We start from the raw sequence: 14,700 nt of genomic DNA, 5'->3' as shown, positions 1-14,700 counted from the left end.
GCAGAGCTGTGAGCAGGGACAGTTCACACGGGCCTGGCTTACAGAGCCAAGCTCTGTTTGTACAACCGAATCAGACATCAGCTGATGATTAACTGATTTCTAGAAGTGTTTTGCCTGGAAGCTGACGGGCCGACACCGATACTCTGGCAGGATGCTGTGCTGACTGAAAAGAAAAGCCTTTTGGTGCCGAGCCTGGATGACTTTTGAACTCGCTGCCAGAATCTTTTAAAAGTCGCTGTCGGTGAAGAACGAGCTGTTTTGTCTAGCGTCGTACAGAACCCCGACGTGAATGTTTTCGTTTGTCTTTCTTTAATCCGCTTGAAGGATCTCAGGGTGATATTCTGTTGAAAGCAAGTTAATCTGGAAAAGGTGAAGGAATGAGAATATCCAAGTGGAATCAAAGAAGTGGATCGCCGCAGGTTTACTGCAGTGCCGGTCGTTAAATCTTTTCCATACTGACTGCATCTTTATTTTATGGATCATCTGAGAGCTGGCTGGACTTTTGATGTCCCTGGTTTTTATCTTCTTTTATATTACGGACACACATGGGACACTCAAAAGAAAAGAACTCAACCGTTTTCTCTGTAGATGAATAACTAAGCTGCACTTTTAACTACAGCTAGATTGAGTGTTTTCACTAAAACAAAAAGCTAAAGTTTCGAACATCCTTCAGCAGGGAAATATGTCACTTAGGCATGGATGTCTGGTAAACGTTAGCCACGTTTCTGTTCTAAGTTTCACATCAATGTCACTGTTTTACAATTCGTTAAAAAACTGAATCTATCTGCAGAAGAACTTCACTGAACACTAAGCGCCCCATAGGAATAATTACGGAGACGATCTGCCAGGTGCTGCTAACCAGATGCATTTTGTTACGGGATCAGTCAGTTTGTTGGTCTGAAGCAACGCAGGTGTGTGCTAAAGCTGCAACGGCAAATCTGCAAAACAAGCTAGCTTTTAAACACAAACACATTCACGGAACTCTCACCCCGTCTGTCGGCTATCATCTCTAGGCCACGCCCCCCCCCCCCCCCCCTTATATAGGAACGCACATTGCCAGAGGAAACGAGATAGCGCTAAACACCAGTTATCATTTATTAGGTCCAAACGTCTTTTGTTGTGACTTCAAATGGTGTTTTTCTCTTTGGGACTCTGGTGGTTTGTCCTAAAGCTGAAGTGGTAGCAGCCGGCTGTTTCTCCTTCTCTGATATTATTGCGCGGAGAACCTCTTAGAGGCCAACCGATATATTCAAATGTTTTATTTTTTTAAAGCCGATTAAAAATTTTTTTTAAATAAAAACAGGCACCAGTGTGGCCAACTGCCTCCACTAGACTGAAGAAAGGACCTGAAGGACCCCAACACACCGTTTTATTTTTATGTTTTGAGTTTGTTTTATACGTGAAATTCAATAAATATTAAGAGATTACTGACTTATTTCATTTATATCGTACACAGGGAGTGTTCAGTTGTATTTCACAATCAATGTGCTGCTACCGTGTATTCATGTTGGTGAAGTAATTAGATGTTTCTTTACCTTTGGCTGACGTGTTTCGGCCGGAACTTCTGCCTTCGTCAGAGCTGTTCGAGCTGTTCGTGGCATCACGTCCGTTTATGTGCGGGCAGCAAAGGACGATGTCGCCCTCTGCTGCCCGCATCCTTCACGCTGATAACCCATGTGTGATCCAACGTGTAAACACCGTCGTCTCTGTTAATGGTGTTGTGTCTGCGACTCCTTATCGCCATCGCTTCCTTAATCCATCTTCTGTACGTATCTGGATTAGGGAAGCGATAGAGCAAAGGAGACGCAGACACACAGAACAAATATACGGCCTTAGTAATCGGCTTTAAATCGGTCATCAGCAACTAAATTATTTTAAAAATCGGTATCGGACATTTAAAAAACCACATCGGTCGGCCTCTAGATCCTCTCACACCAGCGGTGTTCTGTTGCTAATTACGTGCGTAATGAGTGGAGGACCCAGGGTTCAGTGAGATCGACAACCGCATGGTCCAATAGTTGGTTAAGAGTCGTGTTATTGGTGGAGGTTTTTAGACAAATATGATCATTTAATTTATTTATTTTTAATCTCCACATTATATTTACAGTTGTACTTTGTAAGAATGCTGTTAAGAGGCATGAAAAAAATGGTTTAGTCTCATTTGCTCTCCAAATTTGTTATATCAGCTTCAACACAAGGAAGAAAAACATCTCACAGAAGCGACTGTTGCTGCCCAACAATGTGGGAAAAGGTTAAAGGTCATTTTCAAACTGTTGGAGAGAAACTTTCTCTACAAGTGGAAAACATTTAGGACAGCTGCCAATCTTCACGGGGTGGACGTCCCAGCAAATCCACCCAGAGGTCGGAGGTCAATGTTTAGAGAATTGGTGAAAACATTGAGAGCTTAATCTCAGACTCGATGGGCCTCAAGTCACGGGTTAAAGGTTAAAGTTCATGAAAGGACAGTTAGGAAAAGACTGAACAAGCTAGAGGAAGATGGAGAAACCATTTTCTCTCTAAAAACCGATAAAGCAGCAAAGCTGCATCGGAACAAACCTCAAGTCCTCTGCAACAATGAGACCAAAGTGGAGATGTTTACCCATAATGCATAGCAACATGTAGAGAAAATCAAAGACAATATATCGGCACGGACAGCTCAGACAAACTGGTAGCACGATGGCATGATTCATCTATGATAAGAGATTCCCTGTCGTGTGTTCAGGACGTATGATGTAGGGAAAATATCCGATGCACAAGGGTGGGGATCCAAATAAAGTGAAACCACAGAAGTGTCAACTTCCTCCATGGAAAACAGCAGGAGTAGCAAACAGGACATGCCACCTCTGACCCACTTCTAAACGACTCGGGCTTGCCCTGCAAAAGAGCGTGGAACCAGAAAAGTAAGAGCTGGCAAAAGACAAGTGTCGAAATGAAGGAAGCGGCCGAAAGTCTGTCGGCTCTGGTGGAAAAAAAGTGCTGATGACCAAACTTAATACCAACAAAACTAAAAATACAAACAGTTGAAAAACAGTTCGACCGCAGACAAACAAAGCCAGCAAGATCTGAGAAACCCGGTCATTGCTCTGCTCCTGGGATCTGCTGCTGCTTGAGAGTGAAGACAGAGCCAGGATGAAAGCGAGTTCACCTGGAGGTTCTTCTCTTGAATCTTATCAGCTGATACCTGGAAGTCAGGTCCGGCTCACACCTGGTCCAGTGGTCAGACCCAGAACCGATCTGATGCTTCTGTCGGTTTGTAGGATTTTATTACAGATTTTTATATTTTGATTTTTGGTGCATGCACGCTTACAAACCCCCCCACACACACTCACCCACTGTTGCCCGCTGGAGTCGGTGTAAATAATCCCTAACGACCTGCATCTGGCAGAGGCTGGTGTTGATGTGGAGGGGTGGAGAATAAAGAGCGAGGGAGGGAGCATTTCCTCAGGAAGCAGCTGGGTGCCTCCAGGGCTGCAGAGCTGCAGAATTATAGGGATGCAAAGGTGAATGTGGTGCTGACCACAATGTACAGAGGGTGGCAGAACAGGGGTGGCATCCTTTTAAAAAGTCTCAGAGCTGGTGGTGTGGCTATGTGGTAGAGTACCAGGGTCAGAGCTGAGCCCCCCCCCCCCCCCCCCCACCCCCTCCACACACCTGGTGCAGGCTCTGTGCCCTTGAGGTTAACCTGGCCTCATTTATAGCCTACATTTCGCTGTATGGAACGATAAAGGACGAGGAAGACCAGCTGGCAGAGCGGAGAGGATGGGTGCTGCGCTAAAGATGGTAGCACTAAATGTAAAAACAAAACTACATCCCCTTTCTTTTGTTTTTTAGCAGTGGACAGACAGGAGGAGATCATCCTGGAACATCCCAACATCAGCAACATCCGCTGCAGTCCACAGGATAAGCGATGCATACAGAAGAACATGGCCCGACTGAAATCCATAAACCCGAGAAGCAACAGTGCCAGAGATGAAGCCAAGCTAGTGCTGGTAAGAAAAAATAAAACATTTGATGTCTTACAAGCTTCACGGAGCACAAGAAATGCAGGAAAACATAAGCCTGAGCCTCAGCAGGTGTTTCACATTAAGGTTTTATGGTTCTTAAGTCACAACTAGAAACAGGCAGGTTATAAATTCCACAAATTAGTTATTTACAGACCATAACATTTAATTACAGTCTTGGGAAATAAAGTTAGAATCCACACTGACATCAGCACGCAATTTGGGATTTTAACGTTGGCAGGAGACAGAACGATCATACCATCCTAATTCAATTCAATTCAATTATATTCAAAGATACTTTATTATCTAATTAATCAGTGACAGGCACATATTCTGGGAGATTCATATAAAAATAAATATGTCACATAAATACAGATTTGCCTCGAGCTTACGCCCCTCCACAAATCATTTCTGGACATTCTAACACGTCTTCCACGTCATTTTGTAGAATAAATTGTTTGGATTTTGATTAAAAAGTCTGACAGGATGATTTATAAAGGCAACACGAAACAACTCCCAGGAATGTTTGTCAATCCATCTATCCATCCATTTTCATCCGCTCATCCGGAGTCGGGTCGCTGGGGCAGTAGCCTACGGCGAGAGGCCCAGACTTGCCTCTCCCCAGCCACTTGGGCCAGCTCCTCCGGGGGAATCCCAAGGCGTTCCCTGGCCAGCTGAGAGACAGAGTCCCTCCACCGTGTCCTGGGTCTACCTTTAGGTCTCCTCCCGGTTGGACGTGGCCGGAAAACCTCACCAGGGAGGCATCCAGGAAGCATCCTGACCAGATGCCCAAGCCACCTCAACTGGATCCTCTCGACGTGGAGGAGCAGCGGGTCTACTCCAAGACCCTCCCGAATGACCGAGCTTCTCACCCTATCTCTAAAGGAGAGCCCAGTCACTCTTCGGAGAAAACTCATTTCGGCCGCTTGTTTCTGCGATCTCGTTCTTTCGATCACTACCCAAAGCTCATGACCATAGGTGAGGGTAGGAACGTAGATCGACCGGTAAACAGAGAGCTTCGCCTTCTGACTCAGCTCTCTCACTGCAGATGCAGGATCAATCCGCCTATCGATCTCACGCTCCAGTTTTCCTTCACTCGTGAACAAGACCCCGAGATACTTAAACTCCTCCACTTGGGGCAGGACCTCATCCCCGACCTGGAGAAGGCATTCTATCCTTTTCCAAATCAAGACCATAGTCTCAGACTTAGAGGAGCTGATTCTCATCCCAGCTGCTTCACATTCGGCTGCGAACCGCTCCAGCGAAAGCTGAAGATCACGTTCTGATGAAGCCAACAGGATCACATCATCTGCAAAAAACAGAGACCTGATCCTCAGGCCACCAAAACGGATGCCCTCCACACCTTGGCTGCACCTAGAAATCCTGTCCCTAAAGGTTATGAACAGAATCGGTGACAAAGGGCAGCCTTGGTGGAGTCCAACTCTCACTGGGAGCAAGCCCGACTTACTGCCAGCAATGCGGACCAAGCTCTGGCACCGGCCATACAGGGACCTAACAGCCCGTATCAGAGGGCCTAGGACCCCATACTCCCGGAGTACCCCACACAGGGCCCCCCGAGGGACGCGGTCAAGCGCCTTCTCCAAATCCACAAAACACATGTAGACTGGTTGGGCAAATTCCCATGCACCCTCCAGGATCCCCCTAAGGGTATAGAGCTGGTCCAGTGTTCCACGGCCAGGACGAAAACCACATTGCTCCTCCCAAATCTGAGGTTCAACAATCCGACGGATCTTCCTCACCAGAACTCCTGAATGGACCTTACCAGGAAGGCTCAGGAGTGTGATCCCCCTGTAGTTGGAACACACCCTGCAGTCCCCCTTTTTAAATAAGGGGACCACCACCCCGGTCTGCCAGTCCAGTAAGACTGCCCCCGATGTCCACGCGATATTGCAGAGCCACTTCAGCCAACACAGCCCCACAACATCCAGAGGAACTCCGGGCGGATCTCATCCACCCCTGGAGCGTTGCCACAGAGGAGCTTTTTAACCACCTCAGTGACCTCAGCACCAGAGATTTGAGAGGCCAACCCAAAGTCCCCAGACTCTGCTTCCTCACTGGAAGACGTATCGGTGGGATTGAGGAGGCCTTCGAAGTATTCTGCCCACCGATCGATAATGTCCTGAGCAGAGGTCAGCAGCCCCCCCGAGGCACCGGATGGTGGACCAGAATCTCCTCGAAGCCGTACGGAAGTCTTGTTCCATGGTCTCACCGAACACCTCCCATGCCTGGGTTTTTGCCTTGGTGACCACCCGAGCCGCGTTCCGCTTGGACTGCCAGTACCTGTCAGCTGCCTCTGGAGTCCCACGGGCCAAAAAGACCTGATAGGACTCTTTCTTCAGCTTGACAGCATCCCTAACCGCCGGTGTCCACCAGCAGGTTCGGGGGATGCCACCACGACAGGCACCAACGATCCTGCGACCACAGCTCTGGTCGGCCGCCTCAACAATGGAAGCATGGAACAGGGTCCATTCAGACTCAATGTCCCCCGCCTCCCCCGAAACATTTTGGAAGTTTTGTCGGAGGCGGGAATTGAAGCGCCTTCTGACAGGAGACTCTGCCAGACATTCCCAGCAGATCCTCGCGATACATTTGGGCCTGCCTGGTCTGACTGGCATCTTCCCCCACCATCTGAGCCAACTCACCACCAGGTAGTGGTCAGTTGACAGCTCCGCCCCTCTCTTCACCTGAGTGTCCAAGACATGCGGCCGCAGGTCAGATGAAACAACAACAAAGTCGATCATCAAGCTGCGGCCTAAGGTTTCCTGGTGCCAAGAGCACATATGGACACCTTTATTTCTTAACATGGTGTTCATTATGGACAATCCATGACTGGCACAGAAGTCCAATAACAAAACACCACTCTAATTCAGATCAGGGTGGCCGTTCCTTCCAACCACACCTCTCCAGGTCTCACTGTCGTTGCACACGTGAGCGTTAAAGTCCCCCAGCAGAACAAGGGAGTCACCATAAGGAGCGCTTTCCAGCACCCCCTCCAAGGTCTCCAAAAAGGGTGGGTAGTCTGAACTGTAGTTTGGTGCAAAAGCACAGACCACAGTCAGAACCCGTCCCCCCACACGTAGGCGGAGGGAGGCTACCCCTTCATTCACTGGGATAAACCCCAACGTTCAGGCACCAAGATGGGGGGCAACTAGTATGCCCACCCCTGCTCGGCGCCTCTCAGTGGGAGCAACTCCAGAGTGGTAGAAAGTCCAACCCCTCTCAAGGAAACTGGTCCCAGAGCCAGAGGCATGCGTTGAAGTGAGTCCGACTATATCTAGTCGGAACCTCTCAACCTCACACACCAACTCAGGCTCCTTCCCCACCAGAGAGGTGACATTCCATGTTCCAAGAGCCAGCTTCTGCAGCCGAGGATCAGACCGCCAAGGTCCCCGCCCTCGACTACCATCAGTCACACGCTGTACCCGACCCCTTTGGCCCCTCCTACGAATGGTGAGCACATGGGAAGGGGATGTTTGTCGATATTTGCACAAATAATGTCAGAGTTGGAGCAAATTTCGATAGCTTCTCAATAAAAATAAATGTTAAATAATATTCAATCATTGATTGAACATCTACAACCGATTAGGTTTACCCAATTCACAATGGCCACTGCAGCTAATAAACATTAGCTAATGCTAAAATGGGTCCAGCTCAGTCAGTTGTAGAGACATTGAGCTAATCTCTGATGAGCTGAGAGTAATTTCTAATACGATTCCCACACAGATTAGTTGTGAGAGCCTCTCCGTGATTCTCCAAACTGAGGTGACTTTGATTGCTGTCTGCCGAAGGCGAGCAGCCACATTCTGACAACTCTGTAAACGGAAGCCAGTGTATAACACAATACCGTAATCCAGACGTGGAGAGATTATAACATGAAAAAAGTTGCAAATAGGTCAAGAGGAACATAATCCTACTCAGTAACCTCAGTTGGAAGAAACTAGTCTTCACCACCATACTGATCTGATCCACAAAAGTGAGACCTGAGTCAAAAACATCCCCATGTTCCTAACTGGGGGATGACAGAAGGAGGAAAGATCTCCAAGGCTGCTTTTTGTGGTTAAGCAGTGCAGTAGGTGACCCAAAGACAATGATCTCAGTCTTCCTCTCATTCAGTTTGAGAAAGTTTGTGTCAAAACACGCTTGCACATATTTAAGGCAGCCACTATTCGCTGGTGTTGATAGATGGATCTGCAGGTCTTCTGCATAGGTCTGAAACAAGATACCGTGCTTTCTGAAAACACACCCTAGTGGTAGCATATATAATTGGAAACGGACCCAGAACCAAACACTGGGGCACCCCAAAGTCCATTGAAGACACATATGACATACATTTCTCAAGGTGTACTGAAAACATTCTTCCTTAGAGGTACAACTGGAACCATTTAAGGGACACCCTTAATCCCAACCCACAATTTGAGATGAGACCAAAGGTTCTCAAGATCCAACAGGATCAGCACACACACATACCATGGTCTACGATCTGCAGCAGGTCGTTTAGAACCCTGTGGTCTGAAGCCTGACTGGAAATGTTCCTGAACGAGGCAGACCTGTAGCTGCCCGTGCACCACCTTTTCCGTTACCTCAGACAAAAAGAGAGCCTTGGAGATGGGGTGAAAGTTATGCAGATCTTACGGATCTAGGCCATCTTTCTTGAGAAGCCGTTGGACCACAGCATGCTTAAAGGCAGATGGGACACAACCAGAGTAAAACAAACTGTTGAGCAGATCAAAGCTGCAGCTGTTTAAGCTATTGTCAAGTTTGATCTTTAAATCTCATTACAGGGTCTAAATGACTTGAAATGCATGCTCTTCCTCTCTTTATCACCTTTTCCACCACACAAAGTTTGTTTTGCATAAAAGCATCATGCGGTAACTAAGGTGGAGGAGGAATATCTAATCAGAACTTGTTTCTCCCAAAGGCACCATGCCGTGCTGAGCTACAGAGAGCTCTGGACAGATTGGCATCGAACAGCCGAACCCATGACGACCTTTTCACGATCCCCATACCCAACTGTGACAGGAACGGAGACTTCCACCCAAAGCAGGTCTGTGACTCCCAGCTTGAACCCAGGCTGAGCTTTGTGGGAACGCTGAGCTGTCTGCTCTTTAGTCACGTCTACTGTGAACTGCAAATCTTTCGTTTTACGCCAGTTGAAATAAAAATGCCAGTCTTTAAACTTCAAACACTTCGAACCTTTTAGACCACGCCAGGACACAAAGCACGCCTGCTGACGATGACATTCTATCTCACTCGTTCAGCGTTAACAAGAGTCTCCAAACCGACCTAACGGAGCAGCCAAACCTTGTTTTTCCACGCTCAAGTGGGAAGAGATTTACGCTCGCAAATTAAGATGTCATGCGTAAAGCGGTTCACCCTTAACTGTTATACAAAAATCACTTCATTACTGCAATGGAGGCAGTTAGATTTTGGATGCAGCTGCTCTTTTTATGTTGCTCTGCTTTTGCAAGACTGAGCAAACGTGCAGATAAGACTGAAAGAATCAGAGAGCATAAAAAAGGTCAGATAAGGCTGATCCAAGCTGCGGACTCAGAGCAATAAAAAGAAAAGCTCTTCTCAGGCAAACGTCTGGGTTATATTGATTGTGTAACATGGTTAAAGTATCTCAGTCTGCTCAGGTTCTCAGGCATCTGTTTACTGTTTAACTAAAACGGCACTGTGATAATACCCACAGGGAAGCAAAACACAGGTCATTAGGGACAACTGGGACTCATTTTAAGCCAGGGTTGCTCTGAGATTCTTAACAGTTCAGACTTAGAGGCTTTCAAAAATCAGTCAGAAAAAAAAAGTATAAATGCGTACAAAAAACAGAATTACGGGAATTGTTGAAAGTTCACGGAAGGAGTGTTAAAAGATTCAAATCGGAGTCTATTCCTAAATCAAGAAATCTGTGTTAGGTTAAATCGTTATTCAAAGGCTTTCCGACATCGCTTTAGTGACTTCTGGTCCAGAAGACACCCCTGATTTGCCCTTTCAGCACATTTGTGTTTGTCAGACTCGTGTTTGTGTCCAGTTGACAAAATGATGTCAGTGTCTCAAACCAAAAATGCAGATTTAAACAGTTTGGAGGTTTGCAAACATGAGTCACAATCAGGTCACAGCATAAGGTTCTGTGTAAAAGTCTCGAGTCATCCCTAGTATTCTTTACATTTCGCTTTAAAGCAGCCAGGCCATCTTGTACAGCGTTTTCTCTCACTTGAGGTCCAGTTCTTGACCGATCACTTTTGAAATTGCTCAACTGGAAAAATGAGCACAACTCAAGTTTCCAAAATATCCTAAAACGTTTGAACAACAAAAGTTGCAAGACATCACTCTCCTGTCGCTGAAATTCTGAAGTCTGCAATCAAGCTGAGATGTAATAAAGACTTTTTGCGACCAAATTTTGAAAAGAAATCTGTGATTATGTCTTAAATAAATTATGCAACTCACAGGAATGTGTCCTTGTAAATTCTTTGTTTACAAAATAGTACAGCTGAGCACATTCCTTTCAAAGAGGAAGCCATTTTCTTTACATAACCGTACATTTGCCATACATACTAATTCTTTGCAAATTCAATGGAAATACATTTTTTCTCACAATGTCATATCGCCAACTTGTCGCCAACAGTTGAAGCTCAGGCTTATGGCCTTGAAGAACCAAAGGCGTAGAGTAGAGCCCTACACGGGAGTATTGCTTTAACCCTCCCACTGTCCTTATGGGTGTGACCCCACGAGGAAAGCTGATCATTGAGCAGGGTTGATGGTTTATCCCTTGGGTACATGTGGCAGGGGTGAAGAGTGAGCACCACCTCACCCCTGCCACGTGGACCTCAAGGGATAAACCATCATCCTGCTCAATGGTCAACTTTCCTCGCGGGGTCACCCATGAAGACAGTGTGGGAGGGTTAAAATTACTCCCGGCCAGTTTCTGATCATTAAGGCCCGCAGCCCGTCTCTGTCACTCCCACATTAGGTTCAACCCCACCTCCACATATAGAACCATAAATTGATAACACAAACTTTACGATCAAATACACCAATATGCAGTTTTACGCTTTATTTCAGCTTTCATACATGTCAGATTTCTCTATTTTTACTTTTATACTCTTGAGATTTCATTTTAGTTTTACTCTCCATCTGACTGAAGATCTTGGGACTCACAATCTATTTTTAGCCACTTGCTCCCATAAGATTTTTGTGGGATCACACTTTCTGTGCAGAGCTCAACTAAAGGGTTTCAGGCAGTGAAACACAAGCCGGCCAATGGACAGATATAATAGAAACATGGGTCATAGTGACATCATCGTGTCACTGCAATGGGACATTATACTTGGGAGTGGAAGCACTTTAATAGTGGTGAGTGAATTAAAAATCAGACTATTTTTATTTTTATGCCTGCAGTGCCATCCTGCTCGTGACGGCCATCGGGGAAAGTGTTGGTGTGTGGATCCCAAAACAGGTCTGAGGATGCCTGGCCCACTGGAGCTGCGAGGGGAGCTGGACTGCCACCAGTTAATGGCTGCCACCCTGCGGGATTGAGGAGGGTGAAGGGGAGGTTTGGGTTGCAGGACCAGCTAAATTTTACTGGTGCTTGTTTGTAGAACTACGTGACTAAAGGACTGCATCCTTTTGCTCTACCGGAGGCCAACGGTACTGGAGCTTGTGCAACAAAAAGGAAACCATTGAGTTCTTTTATTATTTTATTAGTGTGTGAGAAAACGCAGTTTGAGTCTCTTTGAGCACTTGTTGTGATTTGTTTCTACTATGTGAATGTCAGACAGACTGACTATAAACGTGCGCGCTTTAAAGTACCAGGTGGCAGAAAATATTTTTAAAACACATTTTCTTTGGTAACAGTTATATTTGTGGTGCATATGGGCAAGTCTATTGTGTAATAATTAACTCCACTCATTTACACATGATGTAAAACTAAAGTTTGTAGTGTTTTTAGAGCACTACATTATAGTAATTACAGAATCAGGAAAATCCAAGAAACATCTCTGTCTAATACATTTTTTGTTAGGTTTCAGTCTTCTAATACTGTTAATTATTTGGGTTGATAACGATGAAGCAAACCATAAAATGTGTTTGCTCCAACACCAAGTCTAGCTCAGTCACATCAACAAAGTAGCAATAAAAGCTAGAGAACGAGAGAGGAATGAGGGAGTGATAAAAACAACTCTCTGTCACCAAACGGTCAGCCATAGGTTTTCACCTGAAGATCTCTGTATCCTAAACAAATTAGCTTCATTGCGTTTTTTACTTTCAAACACATGTAACAGGAAGTGTTGGCAGTAAAACTGAGCTAGAACCTGTGTACACTGATGATAAAATAATCTTCCTTCTCCAGCTGGTGCTAAGACGCCAGCACCATTCTTTGTGTTTGCATTAGTATGCAATGACAGAGGATTTCTCCCCGGTATTGCTTGGCAGAATGTCTCGGTGCTACAAACTGACTGTGCCAAATTAAAAACAAAAAAGGTTTATGCACTTTTAAGGACATTATTTAGGATTTGAATTAAAATGAGGCGATTAGCTTTTGAAAAAATGAGAGCAACTATTTGAACTGGCTATAGCTCATGGCATTTTAGATGGGTTTGTCTAAGTGTAACATTTAACATCAGCGTTGCGAAAACACTGCAGCTAGCTAACTACTGGATTTTTTAGAAAGCCAGTTTTGTGAAGCAGGCAGACAGTTTGTATTTAAAATCGTGTGTGAGATAGCTGGGGACTGAGCTTCTGACGTCATTCTTCTAGCTAAAGCAACATTTTGGCTAACAACGTTTTAGCTAATATAACATTCAAGCTAATGTAGCATTTTATTAATGTGGTACTTTAGAGTTTTTGCTAATGACACGTTGTGACAACTGCATCTTTTAGCTAATTTCATTTTTTAGCTAATGCAGCATTTTAGCGACGCTACATTTGGAGAAACTGTAGAAACCCTTCTTTGTCAGTTGTCTGTCAAGCATCATAATTTGAATTAGGGTATTACTTGTATAAGTGACATAACCACTGATCATGTAGGCACAACCAGTAGCATTTTATATAACAGCAATTATTATAATAGCATTTTAAGTGTACTGGTAGTGTGAGGTTGAGCGAAGTAGCAGGTGTAAGCTAATTCTTGATAAACACAGCTTGCATTATCTGCTATATTGGAAATTCTATATTTGTGGACTCAAGAAAAGTTTTCTGTTGTTTATTTACTTTATGAAAATAAGAGTGAAAAGCACAAAAGGTTTGAATAAAAAGTCAAACAGTAAAGAAGCCTTAATGCTAGCCAAACAAAGCGTTTGTGTACACGATACAGAGTAGAAATATCAAAGATGGATAGCTACTAACACACAATCAAATTATTTTTGTGTTCATTTCTGATTTTAGCTTTAAATGTGAGTGTTTTTTTAGCCCAGTTCAGTAAACAAAGTCTTGTTCTACTATTAACTAAAAAAGTGCCATGAAAACTTTTATATCTGTGAATTTTTCCGCACACATTTGACCTGTAGACTTGGTTTAATCTTTCTAAAAGGCGTAATAATGCGCATGTATTCCTTAGCGTTAAAGCATGAAAGTGGGGAATAGAAGTGGCTTTCTCTCAGTAATACCAACCCATGGTAAGAATGTGGCCATCTGTAAACAATGATTTCTTTATAAAAATATACCAGTTACCTTAAACCTCAACCAACATATTTTCTTGTCTGTGTGTTGAGCCACTTTTTATACAAAACAGCAAAATCTGTAAAATTAAACACTGTTATTTACTGATGGAATCTGATAATCTATATACTATTAAATATAGAGTTTAATTTCAAATATCTCCTGAAGTTGTTTCATCTGATAATTTGGTTTGTAAATAAATGTTTCCAGAAATCATTTGACCAATAATAATAATAATAACTGCTTCACAAACAAAAAGCTGAAAGAAAACGAAGCTTATTGAATGTGTGTGGAAAAATATCAGTTCTTCAACCAATGCAAACACATTTCTTTGTCACAAATGATTTTTATCTTCAGCAGCGAAGAAAAAAAACTAACTGATTAGAATTTATTTCGTAAAGAACTTCTAATTATGTAGAGGCTGTGCTTCAGCTACAATATGTTTCCAACGTTGTCATTTTGGACTATAATTGTTTGTTTGTGTGGCTGATGAGCAGTAATGTTTGCATGCATACAAAGGAACTGGTTTATCTGTATTAGGACTGTTTATGTACACACACACTTAAGTAAACAGAGCATTAAAATATAGTTTCCATCAATAAAATGATCAGTTACATAGTAAATGTCAACCTGATAAAAAATGAAAATGTACTCATTGTAATGCATCAGTTAAAACAATTATTAGTGGCTGGAATATTTAGCATATGTAAGTGTTTTGGCATTTTACCAAATGACATCTGATCCAGTTGTTTCTGTATTGTGGATGGATAAAACAATGTAAATAAAGTCTTTTTTTCTGGTTAATGCTTTTTTCTGATTAATCTCTTCAAATGATGAAGGACAATCAAGCCGGGGTCTCCAATTCCAGTCTTTGAGGGCTACCATCATGCATGTTTTACATAGTTCCTCCTCCAGCACACCTGAATTAAAGAATATAATCACCTCATTGTAATGAATTAATTTACATGTTATTTCATGAGCCGTAAGACATAAGATTCCATAGTAAATATGAAATCAACCTTAT

General features: G+C 43.9%; 1 protein-coding gene across 2 annotated transcripts in view; it reads left to right on the top strand.

Annotated features, from left to right (window-relative positions):
* LOC107393460 (insulin-like growth factor-binding protein 4) overlaps positions 1-14,480 on the top strand; it is a 21,059-nt gene extending 6,579 nt beyond the window's left edge. The window contains exons 2-4 of one of the 2 annotated variants that reach the window (XM_015971836.3): positions 3,835-3,989; positions 8,941-9,066; positions 11,421-14,480. In XM_015971836.3, the coding sequence (XP_015827322.1) occupies positions 3,835-3,989; positions 8,941-9,066; positions 11,421-11,558 (419 nt within the window). In that variant the 3' untranslated portion in view covers positions 11,559-14,480. Of the gene's footprint in view, positions 1-3,831; positions 3,990-8,940; positions 9,067-11,420 lie in introns of both variants that reach the window. The other variant, XM_015971827.3, reaches the window with a different exon arrangement.
* The last annotated feature ends 220 nt before the right edge of the window (positions 14,481-14,700 follow it).

The sequence above is a fragment of the Nothobranchius furzeri genome, chromosome 6, assembly GCF_043380555.1.
Source record: "Nothobranchius furzeri strain GRZ-AD chromosome 6, NfurGRZ-RIMD1, whole genome shotgun sequence".
NCBI lineage: Eukaryota > Metazoa > Chordata > Actinopteri > Cyprinodontiformes > Nothobranchiidae > Nothobranchius > Nothobranchius furzeri.
This window is presented reverse-complemented; position numbering and strand designations above follow the sequence as displayed.